The 20,196-nt window shown below is 44.6% G+C and overlaps 1 protein-coding gene across 4 annotated transcripts in view; it reads left to right on the plus strand.

The window, feature by feature from the left end:
• LOC143518373 (leucine-rich repeat and calponin homology domain-containing protein 2-like) overlaps positions 1-18,912 on the plus strand; it is a 63,088-nt gene extending 44,176 nt beyond the window's left edge. For all 4 annotated transcript variants that reach the window (XM_077010811.1, XM_077010814.1, XM_077010813.1 and 1 more), the window contains 6 exons: positions 3,388-3,435; positions 6,810-6,873; positions 11,690-11,802; positions 13,129-13,266; positions 13,702-13,779; positions 15,080-18,912. In XM_077010811.1, the coding sequence (XP_076866926.1) occupies positions 3,388-3,435; positions 6,810-6,873; positions 11,690-11,802; positions 13,129-13,266; positions 13,702-13,779; positions 15,080-15,193 (555 nt within the window). In that variant the 3' untranslated portion in view covers positions 15,194-18,912. The remainder of the gene's footprint in view (positions 1-3,387; positions 3,436-6,809; positions 6,874-11,689; positions 11,803-13,128; positions 13,267-13,701; positions 13,780-15,079) is intronic.
• The last annotated feature ends 1,284 nt before the right edge of the window (positions 18,913-20,196 follow it).

A 20,196-nucleotide genomic window follows, 5' to 3' on the forward strand; every position in this document is an offset into this window, starting at 1 on the left:
CACACACACACACACTCACTCACTCACTCACATACACACACACATACACACATACACACACACACACACACACACACGTACATACCACTCATTCTACGTTCTTCCAGCAGATCTTTAGTATCTCTGCCGTAGAGGCCATGTTTTGTCTTTCTCTGTTCCTTCTCATGCAAAGCCGTTAGTCGGTCTCGTGCATGGGGAACTCTCGGTGAACTCACCACCTTGTTCTGAAGCCAACTCAGGCGTTATCAGTAAAAACTGTGTCTGACGCAGAGCGCATGTGAAAAGGGAAGATTTTCTCAATCTGAGGGATCTGATAATTTCATCAGGATAGGTGTGTTTGTACCCCCCTTACACAGAAATGTGGGCAGTCATGGCCTGGCGGTAGGGAAATGGTCTTGTGACCGAAGGGTCATGGGTTCAATTCCCAGGCATGAGGCCATGACTGAAGTGCCCTAGGTGCAGGTCTAGGGCTGCTTACCACTCTGGGCACGTGTGCACCACAGCCCCCTAGTAATCACTAGCGTGTGTGCGTGCACGTGCGTGTGCGTGCGTGTGCGTGCGTGCGCGTGCGTGCGCGTACGCGTGTTCTAACTGCACAGATGGGTAAAAAGTGGAGGACAGGACAAATTTCGATTGACAAAATATGGCACACAAAGAAAAAACACAGTTAATCCATGCTCAACCTCTCTGAGCATGAGACATCAGCAACCTCACACTTGCGTTCCCTTCACAACCTCACACTCACAACCTCACACTCAGAACCTCACACTTGAGTTCTCTTCACAACCTCACACTTGAGTTCTCTTCACAACCTCACACTTGAGTTCCCTTCACAACCTCACACTCACAACCTCACACTTGAGTTCTCTTCACAACCTCACACTCACAACCTCACACTTGAGTTCCCTTCACAACCTCACACTCACAACCTCACACTTGAGTTCCCTTCACAACCTCACACTCACAACCTCACACTTGAGTTCCCTTCACAACCTCACACTCACAACCTCACACTTGAGTTCCCTTCACAACCTCACACTCACAACCTCACACTTGAGTTCCCTTCACAACCTCACACTTGCGTTCCCTTCACAACCTCACACTTGAGTTCCCTTCACAACCTCACACTCACAACCTCACACTCGTGCACTTGACCAAAGGTCCTGGAGTTCCGTTCCTGATTAGCATACAGTGTAGACCAGGGGTGCTCATTACGTCGATCGCGATCGCCGTGTCGGTCGATCGCGAAGGAATGTGCGTAGATCGCGTCACATAAAATAGTAGTAGATGAATCGCACATCTGCACTGACGGTTGTATTTTGATTGACATTCACGGTAGCAAATCTGCAATCCACTCAACAAATTACGTTCGCCACCCCCCGCTCAACATATTACGTTCGCCACCCCCCCCCCCCCCCCCCCCCACTCAACAAATTACGTTCGCCACCCCCCGTTCAACATATTACGTTCGCCACCCCCCCGTTCAACATATTACGTTCGCCACCCCCCCCCCCACCCCCCACCCCCCGCTCAACAAATTACGTTCGCCGTAATTCGCCGTAGATCTTTCTGACTGGGTCATCTTATAAGTAGCTCGCAAGCTGAAAACTGTGGGCACCCCTGGTGTAGACTGTAAGCCGATGTACCAGACGACCCCTCTGGGACCCCGCCCAACTGCTGACCCCGCCCACTGCTGACCCCAGGGCCTCATATTTCGTGTTGTGTGGCTCATGTGAGATTTGACACTGAAACACAGAGTGGGTTCTCACACACTCCTTTTATCAGAGAGAATATGTCTGTCTTCTTTGGAGGCCTTTTCTTGTAAAATGACCAATGTTTGGTCATTGGTTTTGGTATTTGTATCTCAGTCCTAGTCTGTAGATAAAAATCAGTTCCCATGAATGTCATTTTGTTTGACTGCTGAAGCTGATTTTGAAACACACACACACACACACACACACACACACACACACACACACACATTTGTGTAAACTCACACACAATGATGTTATGTGCTCCAGACATTAAAGGAACCTTTAAGCTCTTTTGTTTGAAAAAGTCACATTTTTGTGAGGTCCTGGGAAAAAGACCTGAAGTTCTTGGCTCTCACAAGTGTTGAATTGCAAGTATACAAACACACACACACACACAGCCTTGCTCTTTCGAGAGACAGTAACCCATGTAGCACCGAGCAACACGATGTGCATCACTAGAGAAGAGAGGGCTTCACATAGACAGACTGGGAACAGGTGTGTGTGTGTGTGAGAGTGTGTGTGAGAGTGTGTGTGAGAGTGTGTGTGAGAGTGTGTGAGAGTGAGTGTGTGTGTGAGAGTGTGAGAGTGTGTGTGTGAGAGTGTGAGTGTGTGTGTGTGTGTGTGTGTGTGTGTGTGTGTGTGTGTGTGTGTGAGAGTGTGTGTGTGTGAGAGTGTGTGTGTGTGTGAGTGTGTGTGTGAATGAGAAGGAGTGTTCCTCCTTCTCTGTGCTGAGTGCACTGTTACTCTGTGACACGTATACACAAAGTTGGTCCAGAAGTGTCAAGTGCTAGAATGAGAAAACTCATCGTCATTTTATTGAACATCACACAATATAGTTCTGCGCTACAGGTGCATACTCAAACAAAATATCTAACAACCTAAAATACTGTGATGTAAAGAAAGAAACACAAGACACAGTATTGCCATTAAAGAAGCACAAGACACAGTATTGCCATTTGACTGATCTACTGTCTCCCTGATAATGGCCATGTCTTCATCACCCTCACCAACACTTTCCCTGGCAATTTAGAGTGGGGGACACTCTCAGATGTTTGAGTCCCAGGCTAGTTTGGAGTGTTTTGGGATCGGCCAATAGGAGATGCAGCCGTTGTGTTGCGATTTGCTCGATAAGACACTTGATTTCTGTGTTTTCACTTGATTGTTTTGAGGAAAAGGTCCATTAGAAAAAGAGGCGGGCCTGCGAGCAGTGATGTAGTGACGCTTCATGCACCAATGGCTCGGCCAGCACAGCTTAGTTACCTGGGAAACCGTGTAAACAGAAAATGCCTTAATTGCCATAAACTGTTAACAACATATATTGCACGCCTAGTGCGGAGGAAATCTCGAGCTGTTCTGCCCAGTTTGTTAACCAAGCCTCCAGCACAGGAAGCCTGGCTATGCTACAGTACAGTAAATATCTCGGAGATGGAGAGAGAGAGAGACCACATTCATTCAGAACCTGTCGGGTGGATACAGGTGGACTGCTGTATAAAAGATGGACCAGAGTGTTTGGAAGATGCGCAGTTAGTCCAGAAAGTAAGACAGCATTGGGATGAAGGATTTAAAAGAGACCCTCTTCTCTTTCTCTCTCTCTCTCTTTCTCTCTCTCTCTCTCTCTCTCTCTCTTTCTCAGTACAAGTGTCAGAGTGCGCGACGGAACTCCACAGAGAACGACTGTGAGGTAAGTGTGTGTACGTAACCCCAGAGCAATGTAAGTTAGTCTGTAATTACAACAGGAAAGCACTGAACCTTGTTTTTAAACCACTACATTCTGCTTGACTGTTATGTTATCTTGTCCTGGCTGTGGTATTGGGATCATTACCTCTGTGTTCCCGTACATTACTTTGTCATGCACGCATGCTCAATAACAATAAACTTTGCAGCTAGGCAAGAACAAGCAGGCAGTAGGAAGCCATACGTGTTAATTACCACAGAGGTAAAGGAGCAGTCTTCAACTGTACATAGTATTTGTGGAATAGTATTTGTGCGTTCATGTATTTGGGAGATTTCCACCTAGTCCTAAGTTTGCCCTCTGTGTGTATGGTTTTGTCATTCAGCCTGATGACATCCATACTAGCCTGAAGCAAAGCCTGTTACTGAGATACCATCACCATCTCCACCTCCACCACACCTACACCATCATCACCAACACCTCTATCTCCACCATACCACCACCATCAATGCCAACGTGTCCATCTCCACCACACCTCCACCATCAACACCAACACCTCTATCTCCACCACACCACCACCATCAATACTAACGCGTCTATCTCCACCACACCTCCACCATCAACACCAACGTGTCTATCTCCACCACACTTCCACCATCAACACCAACACCTCTATCTCCACCACACCTCCACCATCAACACCAACACCTCTATCTCCACCATACCAACACCAATGCGTCTATCTCCACCACACCTCCACCATCAACACCAACGTGTCTATTTCCACCATACCAACACCAACACCTCTATCTCCACCACACCTCCACCATCAACACCAACGTGTCTATCTCCACCATACCACCACCATCATACCAACACCAACACCTCTATCTCCACCACACCTCCACCATCAACACCAACGTGTCTATTTCCACCATACCACCACCAACACCAACACCTCTATCTCCACCACACCTCCACCATCAACACCAACGTGTCTATCTCCACCATACCACCACCATCATACCAACACCAACACCTCTATCTCCACCACACCTCCACCATCAACACCAACACCTCTATCTCCACCACACCTCCACCATCAACAACATCTCTATCTCCACCATACCAACACCTCTATCTCCACTATACCAACACCATCAACACCAACACCTCTATCTCCACCACACCTCCACCATCAACACCTCTATCTCCACCATACCACCACCATCAACACCAACACTAGGGCTGAACGATTTTGGAAAATAATTAATTGCATTTTTTTATTTATAAATTGCGATTGCGATTTTAAATCGCGATATTTTCCCACTGTTTTCAGGAAACTGTTCCGGTATTTTTTATACAGCTCAGATACAGGGTTGCCAACTTTTCAAGATCGCTTGGAGTGAGACTTGAACCTGGAGTGGGTGGCGAACGTAATTTGTTGTTGGGGGGGGGGGGGGGGGGGGGGGGGTAAATGGACTAAATTTAAGTATTATTATTATATCGTGATCGATCGCCTGTGGTTGGCGCCAGAGCGAACTAGTAACTTTTTAGTCTAAGACGCTCAATGCGTGAGAGTTGGCAACCCTGCAGGTATAGCAACTTGGCTAAAATATGTGCGTGAGGGCATTTGGTAGCGCATATCCAGTGTGTTCAAACAAAGCCATGAAGCCGTGCTTGTTCACTACATTAACAGACATCATGTCTTTCACTATGAACTCCGTTACTGCCCGAGTTATTTCAGCGTTATTTCAGTTATTTCTTCGAATTACATCCATAAGGAGTTACACTTTCAAACGGTTCAGTCAGTGAACCCTGTCTGCTTGACCGCGGTCAAGCTATCCGCGCTTTTGCGATTCATCCGTGCTTTAAATCTTATTGCGCTTTTATGCGTGATTTTACGGTATTTTGCTGCTCACCGCATACTAAGGCTGTATAAGCGCAGAGAAACACTTTTGCGTATTTGAAGACGCAGCACTGGTCGTTGGCATTTTTGCCTTACAAATATCATACGAGGCTTTGTGGTGTTTTTTAAATGCTGAAGGAGGTTTGTAGTGTTACCTCGCGTCGTAGCGACAGTAGCAAGGCACGTTTTACACAGTACCTGACGATGAGCAGCATCTTTTTAAAAGCCAAAGTAATTTCACACAACTGATGTGTTGCCCTCTTTGGTATTAGACTTTCAGTTGTGTCAGCTTCTGTCGAGCCTGAAGCCATTGTGCAACAAGTTAAAGTGCGCTGTGTTAACTTCACTTCTCCACCTCCCTGCCTCCTGCTCGGGTTTGCTCCATTCGTACTCGGCTTGGCTCGCTCCCAAGTCACGTGACCAGTTTAAATCGCAGCCTGTGCGATTAGAGAATCGCGTTTTAAAATATCGCGAGATTATCGCAAATGCAATTAATCGTTCAGCCCTAACCAACACCTCTATCTCCACCATACCAACACCAATGCATCTATCTCCACCACACCTCCACCATCAACACCAACGTGTCTTACTCCACTACACCTCCACCATCAACACCAACAACTCTATCGCCACCATACCACCACCATCAACACCAACACCTCTATCTCCACCATACCAACACCATCAACACCAACACCTCTATCTCCACCATACCACCACCATCAACACCAACACCTCTATCTCCACCATACCACCACCATCAACACCAACACCTCTATCTCCACCATACCAACACCAATGCATCTATCTCCACCACACCTCCACCATCAACACCAACGTGTCTTACTCCACCACACCTCCACCATCAACACCAACACCTCTATCTCCACCATACCACCACCATCAACACCAACACCTCTATCTCCACCACACCTCCACACTAACCTTGACATCTCCATCATCTCCATCATAGCCATGATACTCCCACCATCTCCAATATGCCACCATATGTGTGAAAGTTCAGTATTAACTTCAGAGTCGCCAAGTCCTAACCTTGCACTTTAGACCAGGGATCAAACTAGACCATCTCTGAAATTGAGCTCAGACCCAAACCTAACACCCCTGATTTAGCTCATTCCTTCAACTCTAATGAGCCATTTATTGCATATTATGCAGCAGATTTTAATTGAGATTGAACTTGAGCAAGGCATGCACAGCGATGTGGTTACAAAATAAATGTACACCAAACAGGGCTAGTAGCATGGAATCAGAGGGGCACTAGCATGGGTTCAGAGGGGTGCTAGCATGCTAGCATGGGTTCAGAGGGGGCACTAGCATGGGTTCAGAGGGGTGCTACCATGGGTTCAGAGCGGGTATTAGCATGGGTTCAGAAGGGGTATTAGCATGGGTTCAGAGGGGCACAGAAGACTAAGTGTGTTCGGCATGAAGGACTAGGCTGATTTTGTCGTTGCAGGAGGGTTTACACTCCAGTGACTTCAGCACTACCCTCACTGTGTTTGGCCTCAAGCCCAGATCAGGTAATTCTGCCATCTGCGTCATTAAACTCACGTCTGTGCAATCATCTGGCAACCTGCTGGCAACCTGCGACTCCATGGAGGAATACACACACCTCATCACTTTCCCCAAAATGTTGCAGGTACACTTAATTTACCAAAGAACAACCATGCTCCATGGTGAGATCCTTCTCCAGTCTATGAGCCTTTGCGTGTCCACCCTCTTTGGAAGTGCTGTGTGTGCAGTCTCTCCTCTGCCTGCTTTCACATCACATAATCTAAGGTAGCATTCCATTAGTTGTAAAATGGTAGCATAATGCTAGCTGACTAAACATAGCTGGCATGTAGATTATTTTAATGTAACAGGGAAAAGCAGCTCCAACGAAATATGGCTGGTGAGGTGTCCGTGTGCAAATATGTGTGCTAAAAACAATGAGGTACATATTTTTTATTATTATTTATTTTTGGTGTTACATAAGATTCCAACTGATGCCAACTCCTGTCAACTCCTGTCACATTATGACTTTACAGTATTCTGTAACGTGCATCATCGACATGGAATTACGCACAATTTGGCCCAAGTGAAGTATTCTTAGAGTGTTGAGCTTCGAACAATAACAAATTCTTAGAACGCTGTGCACCCCTAACCGCAGAGAAACAGCGTGAATAAAGGGAACGAAGTCCTTAATCCCTTAAAGCCTTCAAGTCTTACACAATCTAGAAAAATGCTCAATGTTAAATAAAGTTAAATAGGCTGGTGTCTTGCCCTGGGGGTCACAAAGATTATCTGCCATCCCAGAGTTCCTTGCTGATGCAGGCAGGAGCACGCTGGCGGGTTACAGCGCGTTAAATCGGTTCTGCTGAAGCAGGGAAGTGCCCGGCCAGGTCTAAGTTCGCCAACCCTTCAGCTCAGGTCCAGCTCTGAACTTCCTGCTTCCAGGCAACAGGAAGAGAGCTTCCATGCAGCTGAGATGATTAGGATCTCTCAGTGTTGACACAAATCTAACTTGCCTGGAAGATCAGCCTTTTGATGTGTATATGGCCTTTGATGGCATATGATGCTGAATGTTTGCACATATCTTATGCCAAGAAGGGTTGAGGAACAACCAAAAACATGAGTAACAAATGGCATGGCCAGTATGTCACAGTGCATCTCCTGTTTACTTATTGTTTAACTCACCAGGGTTGCGATTCTGAAGCAAACTGTGACCGCATGGTTCATTGTGTCAGATGCCTGTGGGAGTCTCCTCATGGGTGTAACGGGAATACAGAGGGCTTCTTTGGAAGCCCTGATTTAGCTGGCTTTGACCTTGTGTCGGCCAGAGTTGACCTATTCATTCGTTCATTATCACTTTCTTTTCATAAGACTGAAATTCTGAGGAAAGCTTTAGGTAGAGTGTTCCTTCTCACCGTATCACAGTGTAACAATGAACAAGAGGAAGTTGTTCGAAAAATTGGGTCAGCTTTCGTCAGCACAAAAGATGAAATTTTTTTTCCCTGTTTGGTATAACTCTTATGTACCTTCAATATAAGTGCTATGGAAAATATAGATGTTATGTTAAATGCTAGGTTTTAGGAATTATACATCTGAAATGTTATCCTGACAGGAAGGTTAGCCCAGTCTCTATGCATGAGAAAGGTGAGTTTTGATGTGTCGCATACATTTAGCCTGCTATTTCTCAACATACAATGCTGATTCAAACAATAGTTTCTAGTCGGACCACTGTTAGAACTTTTCATGAGTTCATCGTCCATGTCAAATGAACCTCTAGTCGAATCTCTCTTAGAGCTGTTCATTGGTTCAGCACCTCAGTAAGCCTAGACACCGTTGTGACCATTTTAATCTGCTGCCTTCCGACCTAAACCCTGATGACCTAAACGGCCCTAGTGACCCTTGTGCTAGCTTCAGCTCCAATCTGCATACGGGTGTGTGAAATGCCTCTGGCATGTGGTGTCAGACAAACCTGCGAGTGACAGTATGTCTGTGCTGATTAATTAGCTTATCGTCAGACCCGTGATGTGTTGAATCAGGTGTCACAGGTCAGCAGAGACGCTGCGCTAGGCATGTACAGCGTGTGCCTGGCCTTCAAAACCGATCTCAACCGATCTCTGCTGCAAGCACTGAAGCTTTTGTAAAAAATCATTTCTGCACAACAGATCCTAATGTAAATTGTTCAGCTACTGATGGTGCAGATTTGCACGAGAGCTTGAAAGGCGTTTAGAAGCCAGAACGAAGTCAAACCAGTCTGTTGAGCGACTGCAGACTTGCTCGTCACTAAACGGACACTGTGCTAATCACTGTCCATGCAGACTGATAAGATGTTCCAGTTTAATTTCCTCTCTGGGAATGAAAACCTGTTATGGTGTGGTGCAGTGTTTTGGTGAAAACCATGTCTTTGATGCGGAAGCCTTTAAAATCACACAACCAAATCTGAAAAACACTTTGGCTGTATGCAGAATCTGTATATTTAACGCTGCCCTGACTTTATCTAGAAATGTATCTACAAAAATAAGAAAACACACACTTTATATTTCCAGATTCATTTATGCATTCGTAATTCAAACCAAAGCTAATCTGGCTAGTTCACGTTATCGAGAGTGCATCATATCCTGTACGTGCGTTTCATGTGTGAGGCATTTAACTACGTGCTCCATTGTGTCACATACTGCCGATAGGAAATGAGTTTATGCTCCGATAAATGGGGCCTACTGTGTGATTCGGACACGGTCTAGCTTCTGAGCACAAACAGCAACTACTTTTAAAGGAATTTCCCCCGCCAACAAAAACAAAACCACGCTTCAAATATTGTCAATAATCCAACATGTTAAGCATGTCACATTTTTTTTTAGACCTTCCGGCTTGCACAAGACAAATCTACAAGCCATTTCACCCTCAGTCTTTTCAGTACACACGAGCCCAGAGCAAAAAAGGTTTCGTGTTAAATGCCTTCCATTATTTGCTTGCTACAGGATCTTCAGACACAGTCCAGAAGGTAAAAAGGCAAAGAAACGTTTGAGGAAAATTGAGAAAATTTGAAAATATATAGTGATTTTATGTCAAAGAATTCCTTACATGAACACAATGTACAGGTCACCATGAACAAGTAAAAAAATGTGAAAATAAGTGGAATTCCTGGAATAACCTAAAATTCATTGTTTTGCTAGCTTAACTACTGAAAACCAGGTCATACTAAACAAACTCTGATCACATAAAACACATGGCAAAGTTTGACATAATTCAGATTTGACATTGTTGGATTATGTTTAGATTTGCTGGACTCCTTTTGTTTTTGTTTTCCTTCTGCTTCTGATTGTCCTAGTTGGTGAAAACAAGTCTGAGTCTAAAAGATCTTGTTTTGTTTAACGTAACACTGCAATGTAATGATGAAAAACACTTTAAGGTTGACAACATTCACATAAAATCTGCTCCTAAATTATACATGAAGCCACATTGATTCAGTGATATTTATGCCTCACTGGGGAAAAAAAATACACAATTGGTTAAGTCAACAGCAATCTTCACATACATGTTCACAACTTCTGATTAAGTGTGGCACTTTCTGGAATCTACTACCATGCATTAGCAGTAGTTACAATGCATGCATATCTTGTGTATTATAAGTGTGAGCTAGTATAGTTAGCACGGTACAGTTAGCACAGAACAGGTCTTAGCTTTCAATACCTTCACCAAAATCCCGTTTTGCGTCTGCACTGTATTTGTCGTTTGAATTGGCATTTCTGTTACAGTTATGGTAAGCACAAATGAGATCATGAATGACGAATGACTTTTCTTTTAGCTTCTTCAAATAAAGCATTGTTTAAACTTGTACTTAACACAATGACCTCAGTGTATGGTTTGGCATTTTGTTATCTTTCATTTTGTTATCTTTCATTTTGTTATCTTTCATTTTGTTATTTTTCATTTTGTTATCTTTTGGCTGTTGTACATTTCACTAGACAGTGATCATTTATCATTGCTCAGGATGTTAACAAGAACGTTTACCCTTCAGACATTTCACATCTGGTTCACGATTAACAGACTGAGCCAACCGACTGCCTGAAATCCAAATAGATTTGAGAGCTCAGAGTTCGATTATGTATGTTAACGCTGTTAAAATAATTAACAACACTAGAATTTAGATTTTATTTGTTTATTTTGATATAATTTAAATTTCTTCTGTGATTCTTTTTTGTACAAATACTTGTGTATCTTTTATACATTTACAAGCAAGTGGACAAACCTTTTATTTATTGCGAGGACGTGCATGATTTTTTACAGTTTTTGACTGTAAGATACCCATCAACATTAAGCACAAGGTATATGTACATTAAACCTATTCCAAAATGGAAACTTGCCAAAGGATTCACAGCTTACGGGATCATTGGACAGGTATTCATAACTTAAACAGACGATTTAAAAACAAAACCAAGCAGATTTTCCACTTCACTTTCAACCTAATTTTGAATGTCATTCGGATGACGGGCAGAGAAAGGTGACGGGCAAATGTAAATAAACATGACTATTCATACCTTTACCTGAATATATACTTCATACATTCAGACATTTTTTTCACATCAATGTGACTAGAAAGCTGTTTGTCCATGAATTATTGTCTGCAGTACGTTTTGAACAGACACGCTCACATCAGCAATTACAGCCTCTGGTTTCTCTGGAAATCTGGAATGCCTCCCTACAATCCTGAACGAATTCTTAATATCTCTTTATACGGTACACTGAAGTTAATCATTTGACATTATTTAATGTTAACTATTTGCACCTGTTGTTTGTTTACTGTTTACATTTGTTGTTTGTTTACTGTTTTACATTTGTGTCCTGCAGCGTTTTCCCGTAGCAGCCGGCAGGAGTTCGGCTCGGCGGATCCCAGCTTCACCATGAGGAGGAAGATGGAGCACCTGCGAGAGGAAATGGAGCAAGTCCGTCTCTTACGGCAGGTGAGCCGGTCCAGGTGGCGACCCACGCTGCCCCTCGCGCACGGCTCTGTGACGTTTGATACCTCCTTACAGCCGCATGCGTGTGCGTCTCAGCCTAGCACTTGGGAACCACGAGATGGTCCACATTCTTTCTTACCTCACCTTACCTGGGCTAGGTGTACAAACCGTGTTCCTGCACACCTGGGCCAGGTGTATTATGCTTTTAAATGGCATGATTGACGTGTGCTGCGAACTGAAACGGAGTTGAAACAAAACATTTATTCCACTGTGGATAAGGTGTCAAAACGCACAGAGCGTCTCAGAGGAGATGAGATTCCATGGTGATCTGGTTATATCAGGGGAAACTGAGGCTGTACAATTTTTTTTGGTTTGTTTGCGTTTTATTTAATAATAGCAATTCCACATTCTTCAGCGGGGAGCCTTAGGGGCATGTGCACTGCCTGTACGCATGTTGCTTGAGCTGGGAGTGGCACTGTCTTCTTTTCCATGACCTCACAAACCTCATCAGCTTTCACCACTGCAGGTCCTTGAGTGGGCGAAGTCTAAAAGAGTGCAACGATCATTGTGCTGTGTGCACAGGTGTGGTGCCCACGGTTGGGGTTGGGGCTGCGCAGAAATTGATTTATGATCAGTGTCATGCTATTGGCCACGGCCCTGGTATGCAAATCAGCTGTGGAACTCATCACAACATTTCTGCATTGGGGGGGTTCTAACCTATTCAGACTAGAAAAAGCTGCAGGTGGTTTGAGGAATCACAATATTCCTGTGATCCAACTATAAATCATTTTGGTTAAAAAAGGCCAGTATTTAATGTATGAATGAATTTAATGAATGAAAATCCATGAAGCCAGGATCGCATAAAGGCGTCAGCACTGTTTTAATACTTCACAAAGCAAATCTCATTAGCAACATGTAGAATAACAAACACCTCCCTCTGCAGTAATGTGTCAGGGCAGTGGAATTTAGACTACAGCCCCATCGGTTTGGGCTTTTAGGAACTTTGAAACATTACTTTGAGCTCAAATAAAAGAAAATGTAGTAGACGGCAAGCAGAAGTTAACATAGCTACATGTGAAAATTTATACTCATGCAACAGAATTTCAAGTGCATTATGGATCTAATTACCAATTTTTCACATGTGCAGTCAATGGACAGTCACTGGATTTAAACCTGATTGAAAAACATGAATGTTAAACTGTTTGTTTTATTTTTATGGGAACAGATGTTGCTGTAATGATTCCAGTAAACTGAAAAGTGTGTGTGTGTGTGTGTGTGTGTGTGTGTGTGTGTGTGTGTGTGTGTGTGTGTGTGTGTGTACTTGTACAGAACCTAGAGTCCAGGTTGAAGGTTCTGTTGCCGGATGATGTGGGCGCTGCATTAATGGATGGTGTGGTTCTCTGTCATCTGGCCAATCACATTCGACCTCGATCTGTAGCCAGCATTCACGTGCCCTCTCCTGCCGTAGTAAGACCCGCCACATTCAGGCTTTTACCCACCACCTGTCTGTCTGCCTTCATCACCATACAATACCATACTGTGCTTTAAAAATACTCTACATTACTTATTTTAAGTTTTATATTTTGACTTTTTAATATGACATATTGTGTTTTAGGTTTTATATGTGATAAAAAAAAATTTTCATTAAATATATGACCATTGGGTGTCAACAAAGATTGCTTGGAAATGTGTAATCTCGTAAAGAACATAAAATTGCTTCAACTAAATTCAAATTATTCAAATTTCAAATTATTTTGATTACAATCACACAGTCAAAACGCAGCTTTGCTGGCTTGAACCAATTTTGTGTGTGTGTGTGTGTGTGTGTGTGTGTGTGTGTGTGTGTGTGTGTGTGTGTGTGTGTGTGTGTGTGTGTGTGTGTGTGCGTGCTTTCTTCCACAGCCAAAGCTGAGCATGGCCAAATGCAGACGGAATGTTGAGAATTTTCTGGATGCATGTAAGAAGCTTGGAGTGCCACAGGTGGGCATGAACTTTGACCTTTTCACTCAGTCTTGTACATATTTGGCTTTTCTACGACTTCAACAAGCCGATGCAGAAAATAACTGGCCAATTAATTAATGGCTATAGTGAGTGTTTATTAGAAATTCTTTCTTTGGGATTTTGCCAACCAAAAAAGTCGTAGGGTAAAAGTCTCCCTATGCTGAGACTCCTGTGCATAGACTCCTGTCTTATCATCCCTGCCCTGTGGGTTATCTTGTTCTTAATGATTTTATTTAATCCAGAAAAGCATCACGTGTTAACGTCCCTGCAGTGGTAGCTCCAAATGAGGTACTGAAGAAAGGGAAGTTGGGTGTGAGATTTTAGGATCATCTGGCTGAGACAGAAGTGTGCCCTCCATGTGACTCTGAAAAAACTAGGGTTCTAGGGCACGACAGAAGTGTGCCCTCTATGTAATTCTGATGAACTAGGGTTCTAGGGCACAACAGAAGTGTAGACATGCCCCGCTTCTTCCTTGGCGATGGCTGAAGCCAATCGTGTTCGGCCTTAAGCATGTTGTGAGGGAATCAGGTTGTGACAAAGTTCATGGAATAAATACATTCCCAAGTGGTGAGTAGCTGGATTATATAGTGGTGTGTTCAGAGAAAATACCATTGTGGAGTCATCATCACACTTTGTGAAGTGATTCCCCAAAAGCTCATCTGTGAACAAGACGTTGGGCACGTGGAGAAGGCTTCATTGTTTCTGCTGCCTACGAGTCTTGGCACTGGCTCAGAGTTCAGCGTTATGTCATTAAAAACAGCCTTGAGGGAATGCTCGGATGTAAGAGCAAGACAGAAGGGTATTGAATTCTGTGTGTGGGTGTGTGTGTGTGTGTGGGTGTGTGTCTGTCTGTGTGTGTGTGGGTGTGTGTCTGTGTGTGTGTGTCTGTGTGTGTGTGTCTGTGTGTGTGTGTGTGTGTGTGTGTCTGTCTGTGTGTGTGTGTGTGTGTGTGTGGGTGGGTGTGTGTCTGTCTGTGTGGGTGTGGGTGTGTGTGGGTGTGTGTCTGTCTGTGTGTGAGTGTGTGTGTGTGTGTCTGTCTGTGTGTGAGTGTGTGTGTGTGTGTGTGTGTCTGTGTGTGTGTGTGTGTGTGTGTGAATGGTATGTATGCCTGCATCTGTTTGTATGGGTGCCCCTGCATGTGTGTCTGCACATGTCTTTGTACATTACCTACATCTCTGTGTGTGTGTGTGTGTGTGTGTGTGTGTGTGTGTGTGTGTGTGTGTGTGTGTGTGTGTGTGTGTGTGTGTGTGTGTGTGTGTGTGTGTGTGTGTTTCTCTAGGACAAGTTGTGTTTGCCTCATCACATTCTGGAGGAGCGTGGGCTGGTGAAAGTGGGCATCACCGTCCAAGCCTTGCTGGACCTGTCCAAACCGCCCCAACTGTCCACCATGTAGCACTGCGGCTGTAAAACGACACAAACACAGGACACACCCGCGAGGACAGGACACACCCGCGAGGACAGGACACACCCGCGAGGACAGGAGCAGCGGACGCGTCCTCTGCCTCTTCTGTCCTGCCTTACCTCCTGATTATTTTTGGACTACTCCCAGATAACCTTTAACCCGACCTCTTGAACCCAGGAGAGCCTAAAACCCTTCTCCACGCAGACTGATTGTCCCATACATCCTAGTGACCATGACGGAGAGGTCTGGTACCTTCCAGCCCCGTTAGCACCCTGTACATGCTACACACACACTCTTCCTCTCTTTATTCTAATTTCAGAAAGAAAAGGAGAGGAGCATTTTACAGCTCTCTCTCTCTCTCTCTGTCTCTCTCTCTTGTCATCATTATTCCTACTCTCAGTGTGTCCTACTAGACTGGTGAGCCCTTACGGGTGAGGATAGGAGGAAATCTGGCAGCTGATTGGCTGATTTGGGAAAGTGGGCAGAGTTTATTTTAGAAGGTGGAATGTCCTTCTCCTGCATGAAGCCAATGAAGCAAATATGCCTTTTCTATTTACCCCACCTGACTGTGGCACACACACACACACACACACACACATACGAGTTGCATGTACATTTGTTAAGAAGAACGGGAGATGTACTTTTCTTCTTGAGGCAAATCCTTCACGTCAGAGGACTGGATTCACCATGGCGATGGATTGCGACTGACGTGTTGCCTTGGCTTCCTTGGTGCAGGAAGACTTTGCTATGGCAACTATGAAGGGAAGCGCCTTTTGACTTTTGTTGTTTTCAACACGGCAGTGAGCTGCGTAGCAATACACACGGAGCAACCAGAAGGGCGGATCACCGTTAGTTTGTTTGCTTTTAAAAGAATTGTTTTTCTTTTTGGCTCCACACAGAGCCCCTTTTGTATTGTGTCAACACACTGGCCAGGAAACCCTCTACCTGGAACCAGAAATTCAGATCATCTTGATCTGTGTGATGAAAGGTCTCTCTCTCTCTCTCTCTCTCTCTCTCTCTCTCTCTCTCTCTCTCTCTCTCTCTCTCTCTCTCTCTCTCTCTCTCTCTCTCTCTCTCTCTCTCTCTCTCTCTCTCTCTCTCTCTCTCTTACACACACACACAAACACACACACACACACCCTAGGAAAACATGGTATGGTTCAAAATGCAACACTGTGGTTACAGTATGTTGTTACATTTTACAACTGCTAAATGCCTAGTGCTAAAAGCACACTAGTCGAGAGAGTGGAACCAACTTGCATTTATTGGAGTGTTGTGGTTTTTCTAAATACCCAGAGTTGTTACAGTACAAAATTAGTATTTCAAAGGCCAATAATGCAAGTCAGATCACATCAATAAAGAACATATAGTGCAGCTCTAATAAACACTCTCTATCTCTCTCTCTCTCTCACACACACACACATACACACACACACACACACACACACACTCAGATGGACATTTTCACCATAACACCAGATTAAAGGCAAGCAGATTCATTATGATACATTTTCACTGGACTGTTTCTAAGGTGATATCAGTATCATTTTAGAATGAACTGTAGTCTTGTAAATTCTCTTTGATGAGGGAAATGAACTGGCCACATTAGTATTTTAATGACATTTACTGTTTCTCTGAAGCTCTCCCTTGATTGCAAGGGTTATTTTTATATTCTTTTCTTAATATCTTTGCATATTATTTTCATCATCTTAATGAGTTTTGTTTTGCATTTCATCGTATTTTACTGGATTTGTATGATTCTGTCTAACACTGTAAAGATTTGAACAAGTGATGTAAAACTGTCAACATTTTCTGACTCATAATGGTAAACTGAATGGTCACGTAAATTATTTCTGTATTTATTGCCTATTTATTTCTTTCTTTTAGCTTGTTGTATTTCTTTTTTCTTTTTTTTTCTTTGTGTGTTTATGCAGTACATTTCCATTGGGCTTTCCACAAACCCAGTGTACTATCCCGCTTTTGTCAGCTATCATAAAAAAAGTCTTGCTGTTTTGTTCAGAATTAGATGAAACTTTAGTGTTCTGACTTTAGTCCTCCCTGGGAGGGGCTTTAGTCTAATGGCTTTTGTCTTCCTCTCTGTGAGGGGCTTTTGGCGTGAGCACCGCATCACCTTCTCTGGGGATACGTGTAAACACTGCGACTTGTGGTTGCAATGCCGGCACAGTCTGAGGCCGCGATGTGAGATCTCAGCTGTGTGTCAGTATTTCAGTCATTTCTGCCGCGAACACTTGTGTGTGGTCGTTTTCCAATGACACATCGGGTTTGTGTTTAACCATCAAAGGTCCTTTTATGTTTACGTTTTGCCCTTATGACAGATAAAATTGCCACAGTGCTGCGTGTCTAAATGAAGGCTCTGTCCAGTCTTGCAAATCCTAACATGGGCAACACCTTGTTGATACATGTTTTTATATATAAGCAGTTACAGGAATGAGAATTTGTGGGTCCCTGAGCAGACGCACATTTCAGACACACTCTCAGATATTTAAACCTAAAATAAATATACATTTATTCTGGACACGTCCTCGCTGATGCTTCCTTTCATGTGCGGCGGTCACGTGTGCTGTCACGTCGTGTTCTCGCGTGGGTCTTAGCCTCACGTGCCGTAACGCCACACGGTCGCTTTGTTCTGTGACGTCATGCCGTTTTCCATCTCGCAAATTTTGAAACTTGGAGCTAATTTTTAATTTTGTAACTTGGAGAGGCGTGTCTTTTTAAGGGGCGTGTCTTTGCAGGGGCGTATCTTTGCACCACAACCTGTAGGTTTTGGAGAATACGGCAAAGACAAACGTGCTAAGATAATGAACCGGTGCCTGCTTCACATTCAAAGCAACCCAGTGTTCATCTGTGTCCTGCACGTACGTCTCAAGGGACGTCAGCATCTCCTGTCCAAACACCCCCATGCCGTAGTTCTCAAGACTCTGGCTCAGGGCTGAAGCTGAGGTGAATGGGAGATGTTCAGCAACTCTGCCCTGTTTCATTACAACACTTTGAGCACCCAGATGTGCTGTGCCGAGGGACGCTGCTTCGATATACCACTGGATAGATGCACTTCTGTACCAGTAAACAAGTAAACAAATGTTTGCCCAGAGACACCCAGCTATACTGCTGAGTTCCCCTCAGTGCTTGTCCACATAGACCGTCTCAGGCTGTATCTACAGCCATATAGCACTGTGGTTTGCTTTCAAACTTTTTCAAAAGCAGTTTGTGTGCGGTGCTAGCAAACAAAACTGTCGCTCATGAGTTTGGACTTGCATATAGACAGACACACACACACACACAGTACAGCAAAAATGTTGAACACAATTGTAAAAATATTTTTGAGCCTCAGCAAGTGCAATGCATTCTGACCTTTTGTTTTAATTTCTTTATACTGGTCATTTTTTAAATGTTTCTATGCTTTATGTATTATGCTGTATAAAGTGTTAGTACCCACAGATGGGTGGGAAATGCAGGATGTGTGTGCGCGTGTGTGTGTGCGCGCGTGTGTGTGTGTGTGTGTGTAGATAATTGTTTTGTAAGAAACAAGATCTTGATGGCATGCTTAGATTCTCAGTGATTGGTTCACCAGTCCTGTACATAAACTCTGTAAAAAAGTATTAGAGCATTTCTTTAAAAGGAAACAATCAAAAAGGTGAAATGTTTGAAATGTTCAAATGAAAATCCCAATAAAACCACTTTTTCCAGTGAAATCTGCCTGCTCGTTTATTGCTGAAGAAATGTCTGATTCCACACACTGCTGATCCTGGGACACCACTGACCCCACACACCACTACCCTCACACCCCTGACCCCACACACCACTACCCTGACACATCCCTTACCCCACACACCACTACCCTCACACCCCTGACCCCACACACCACTACCCTAACACACCACAGACCCCACACACCACTACCCTCACACACCCCTGACCTCACACACCCCTGACCCCACACACCCCAGCTCTCACACACCCCTGACCTCACACACCCCTGACCCCACACACCCCAGCTCTCACACACCCCTGACCCCACACACCCCTGCCCGCTGGCCTGCATGGCGTGGAGAGGCTGCCACACACTGGACATTCCAACTCCGCCACTTCAGCCACAGTCTTTTCCTTCACGCCCCTTTTTCTTCTTTCTCTCTTTCCTTCACACGCCTGGTATGGCTCAGGGTTAATGCGCAGTTTGGCATCCGTTCCTTGTTTGTGTCAAAACACCCAAAGTTCTGCGGAACCGTTCTGTGTTGGTTCGCTGAAAAAAAGGCCAATGGAGCCAGAAAGGTTACAAGAAGAACAAAGGGCAGGAAATGATCAGCAGGTCTGGGATCAGCTGCATGGGCCCACCTAACTACAGCAGGTCTGGGATCAGCTGCATGGGCCCACCTAACTACAGCAGGTCTGGGATCAGCTGCATGGGCCCACCTAACTACAGCAGGTCTGGGATCAGCTGCACGGGCCCACCGAACTACAGCAGGTCTGGGATCAGCCGCACGGGCCCACCGAACTACAGCAGGTCTGGGATCAGCTGCACGGGCCCACCGAAGTACAGCAGGTCTGGGATCAGCTGCACGGGCCCACCGAAGTACAGCAGGTCTGGGATCCGCCGCACGGGCCCACCGAACTACAGCAGGTCTGGGATCAGCTGCACGGGCCCACCGAAGTACAGCAGGTCTGGGATCAGCTGCACGGGCCCACCGAAGTACAGCAGGTCTGGGATCCGCCGCACGGGCCCACTGAACTACTCCAGGCTTCCTATATAACTGCAGCATTCTAAGAAGGACCACAGAGAATGAATTATGTGGTTGTGATACAACAGAAATTATTTTAAGGTCAAATCATACAAAGTATTACACACCAAAACACAATAAGCCCTTTTTTGCTGGAGTTTTGAGTGTTTTCATCTAGGAAGCACTGACTCAAGACACATTTATAACTTGGTTCCTCAGAACTTCTATTACATAATAAACTTTTCACTTGGCCAAGAGTTA

Source organism: Brachyhypopomus gauderio, chromosome 7 (assembly GCF_052324685.1).
Source record: "Brachyhypopomus gauderio isolate BG-103 chromosome 7, BGAUD_0.2, whole genome shotgun sequence".
In the NCBI taxonomy this organism is placed as follows: domain Eukaryota; kingdom Metazoa; phylum Chordata; class Actinopteri; order Gymnotiformes; family Hypopomidae; genus Brachyhypopomus; species Brachyhypopomus gauderio.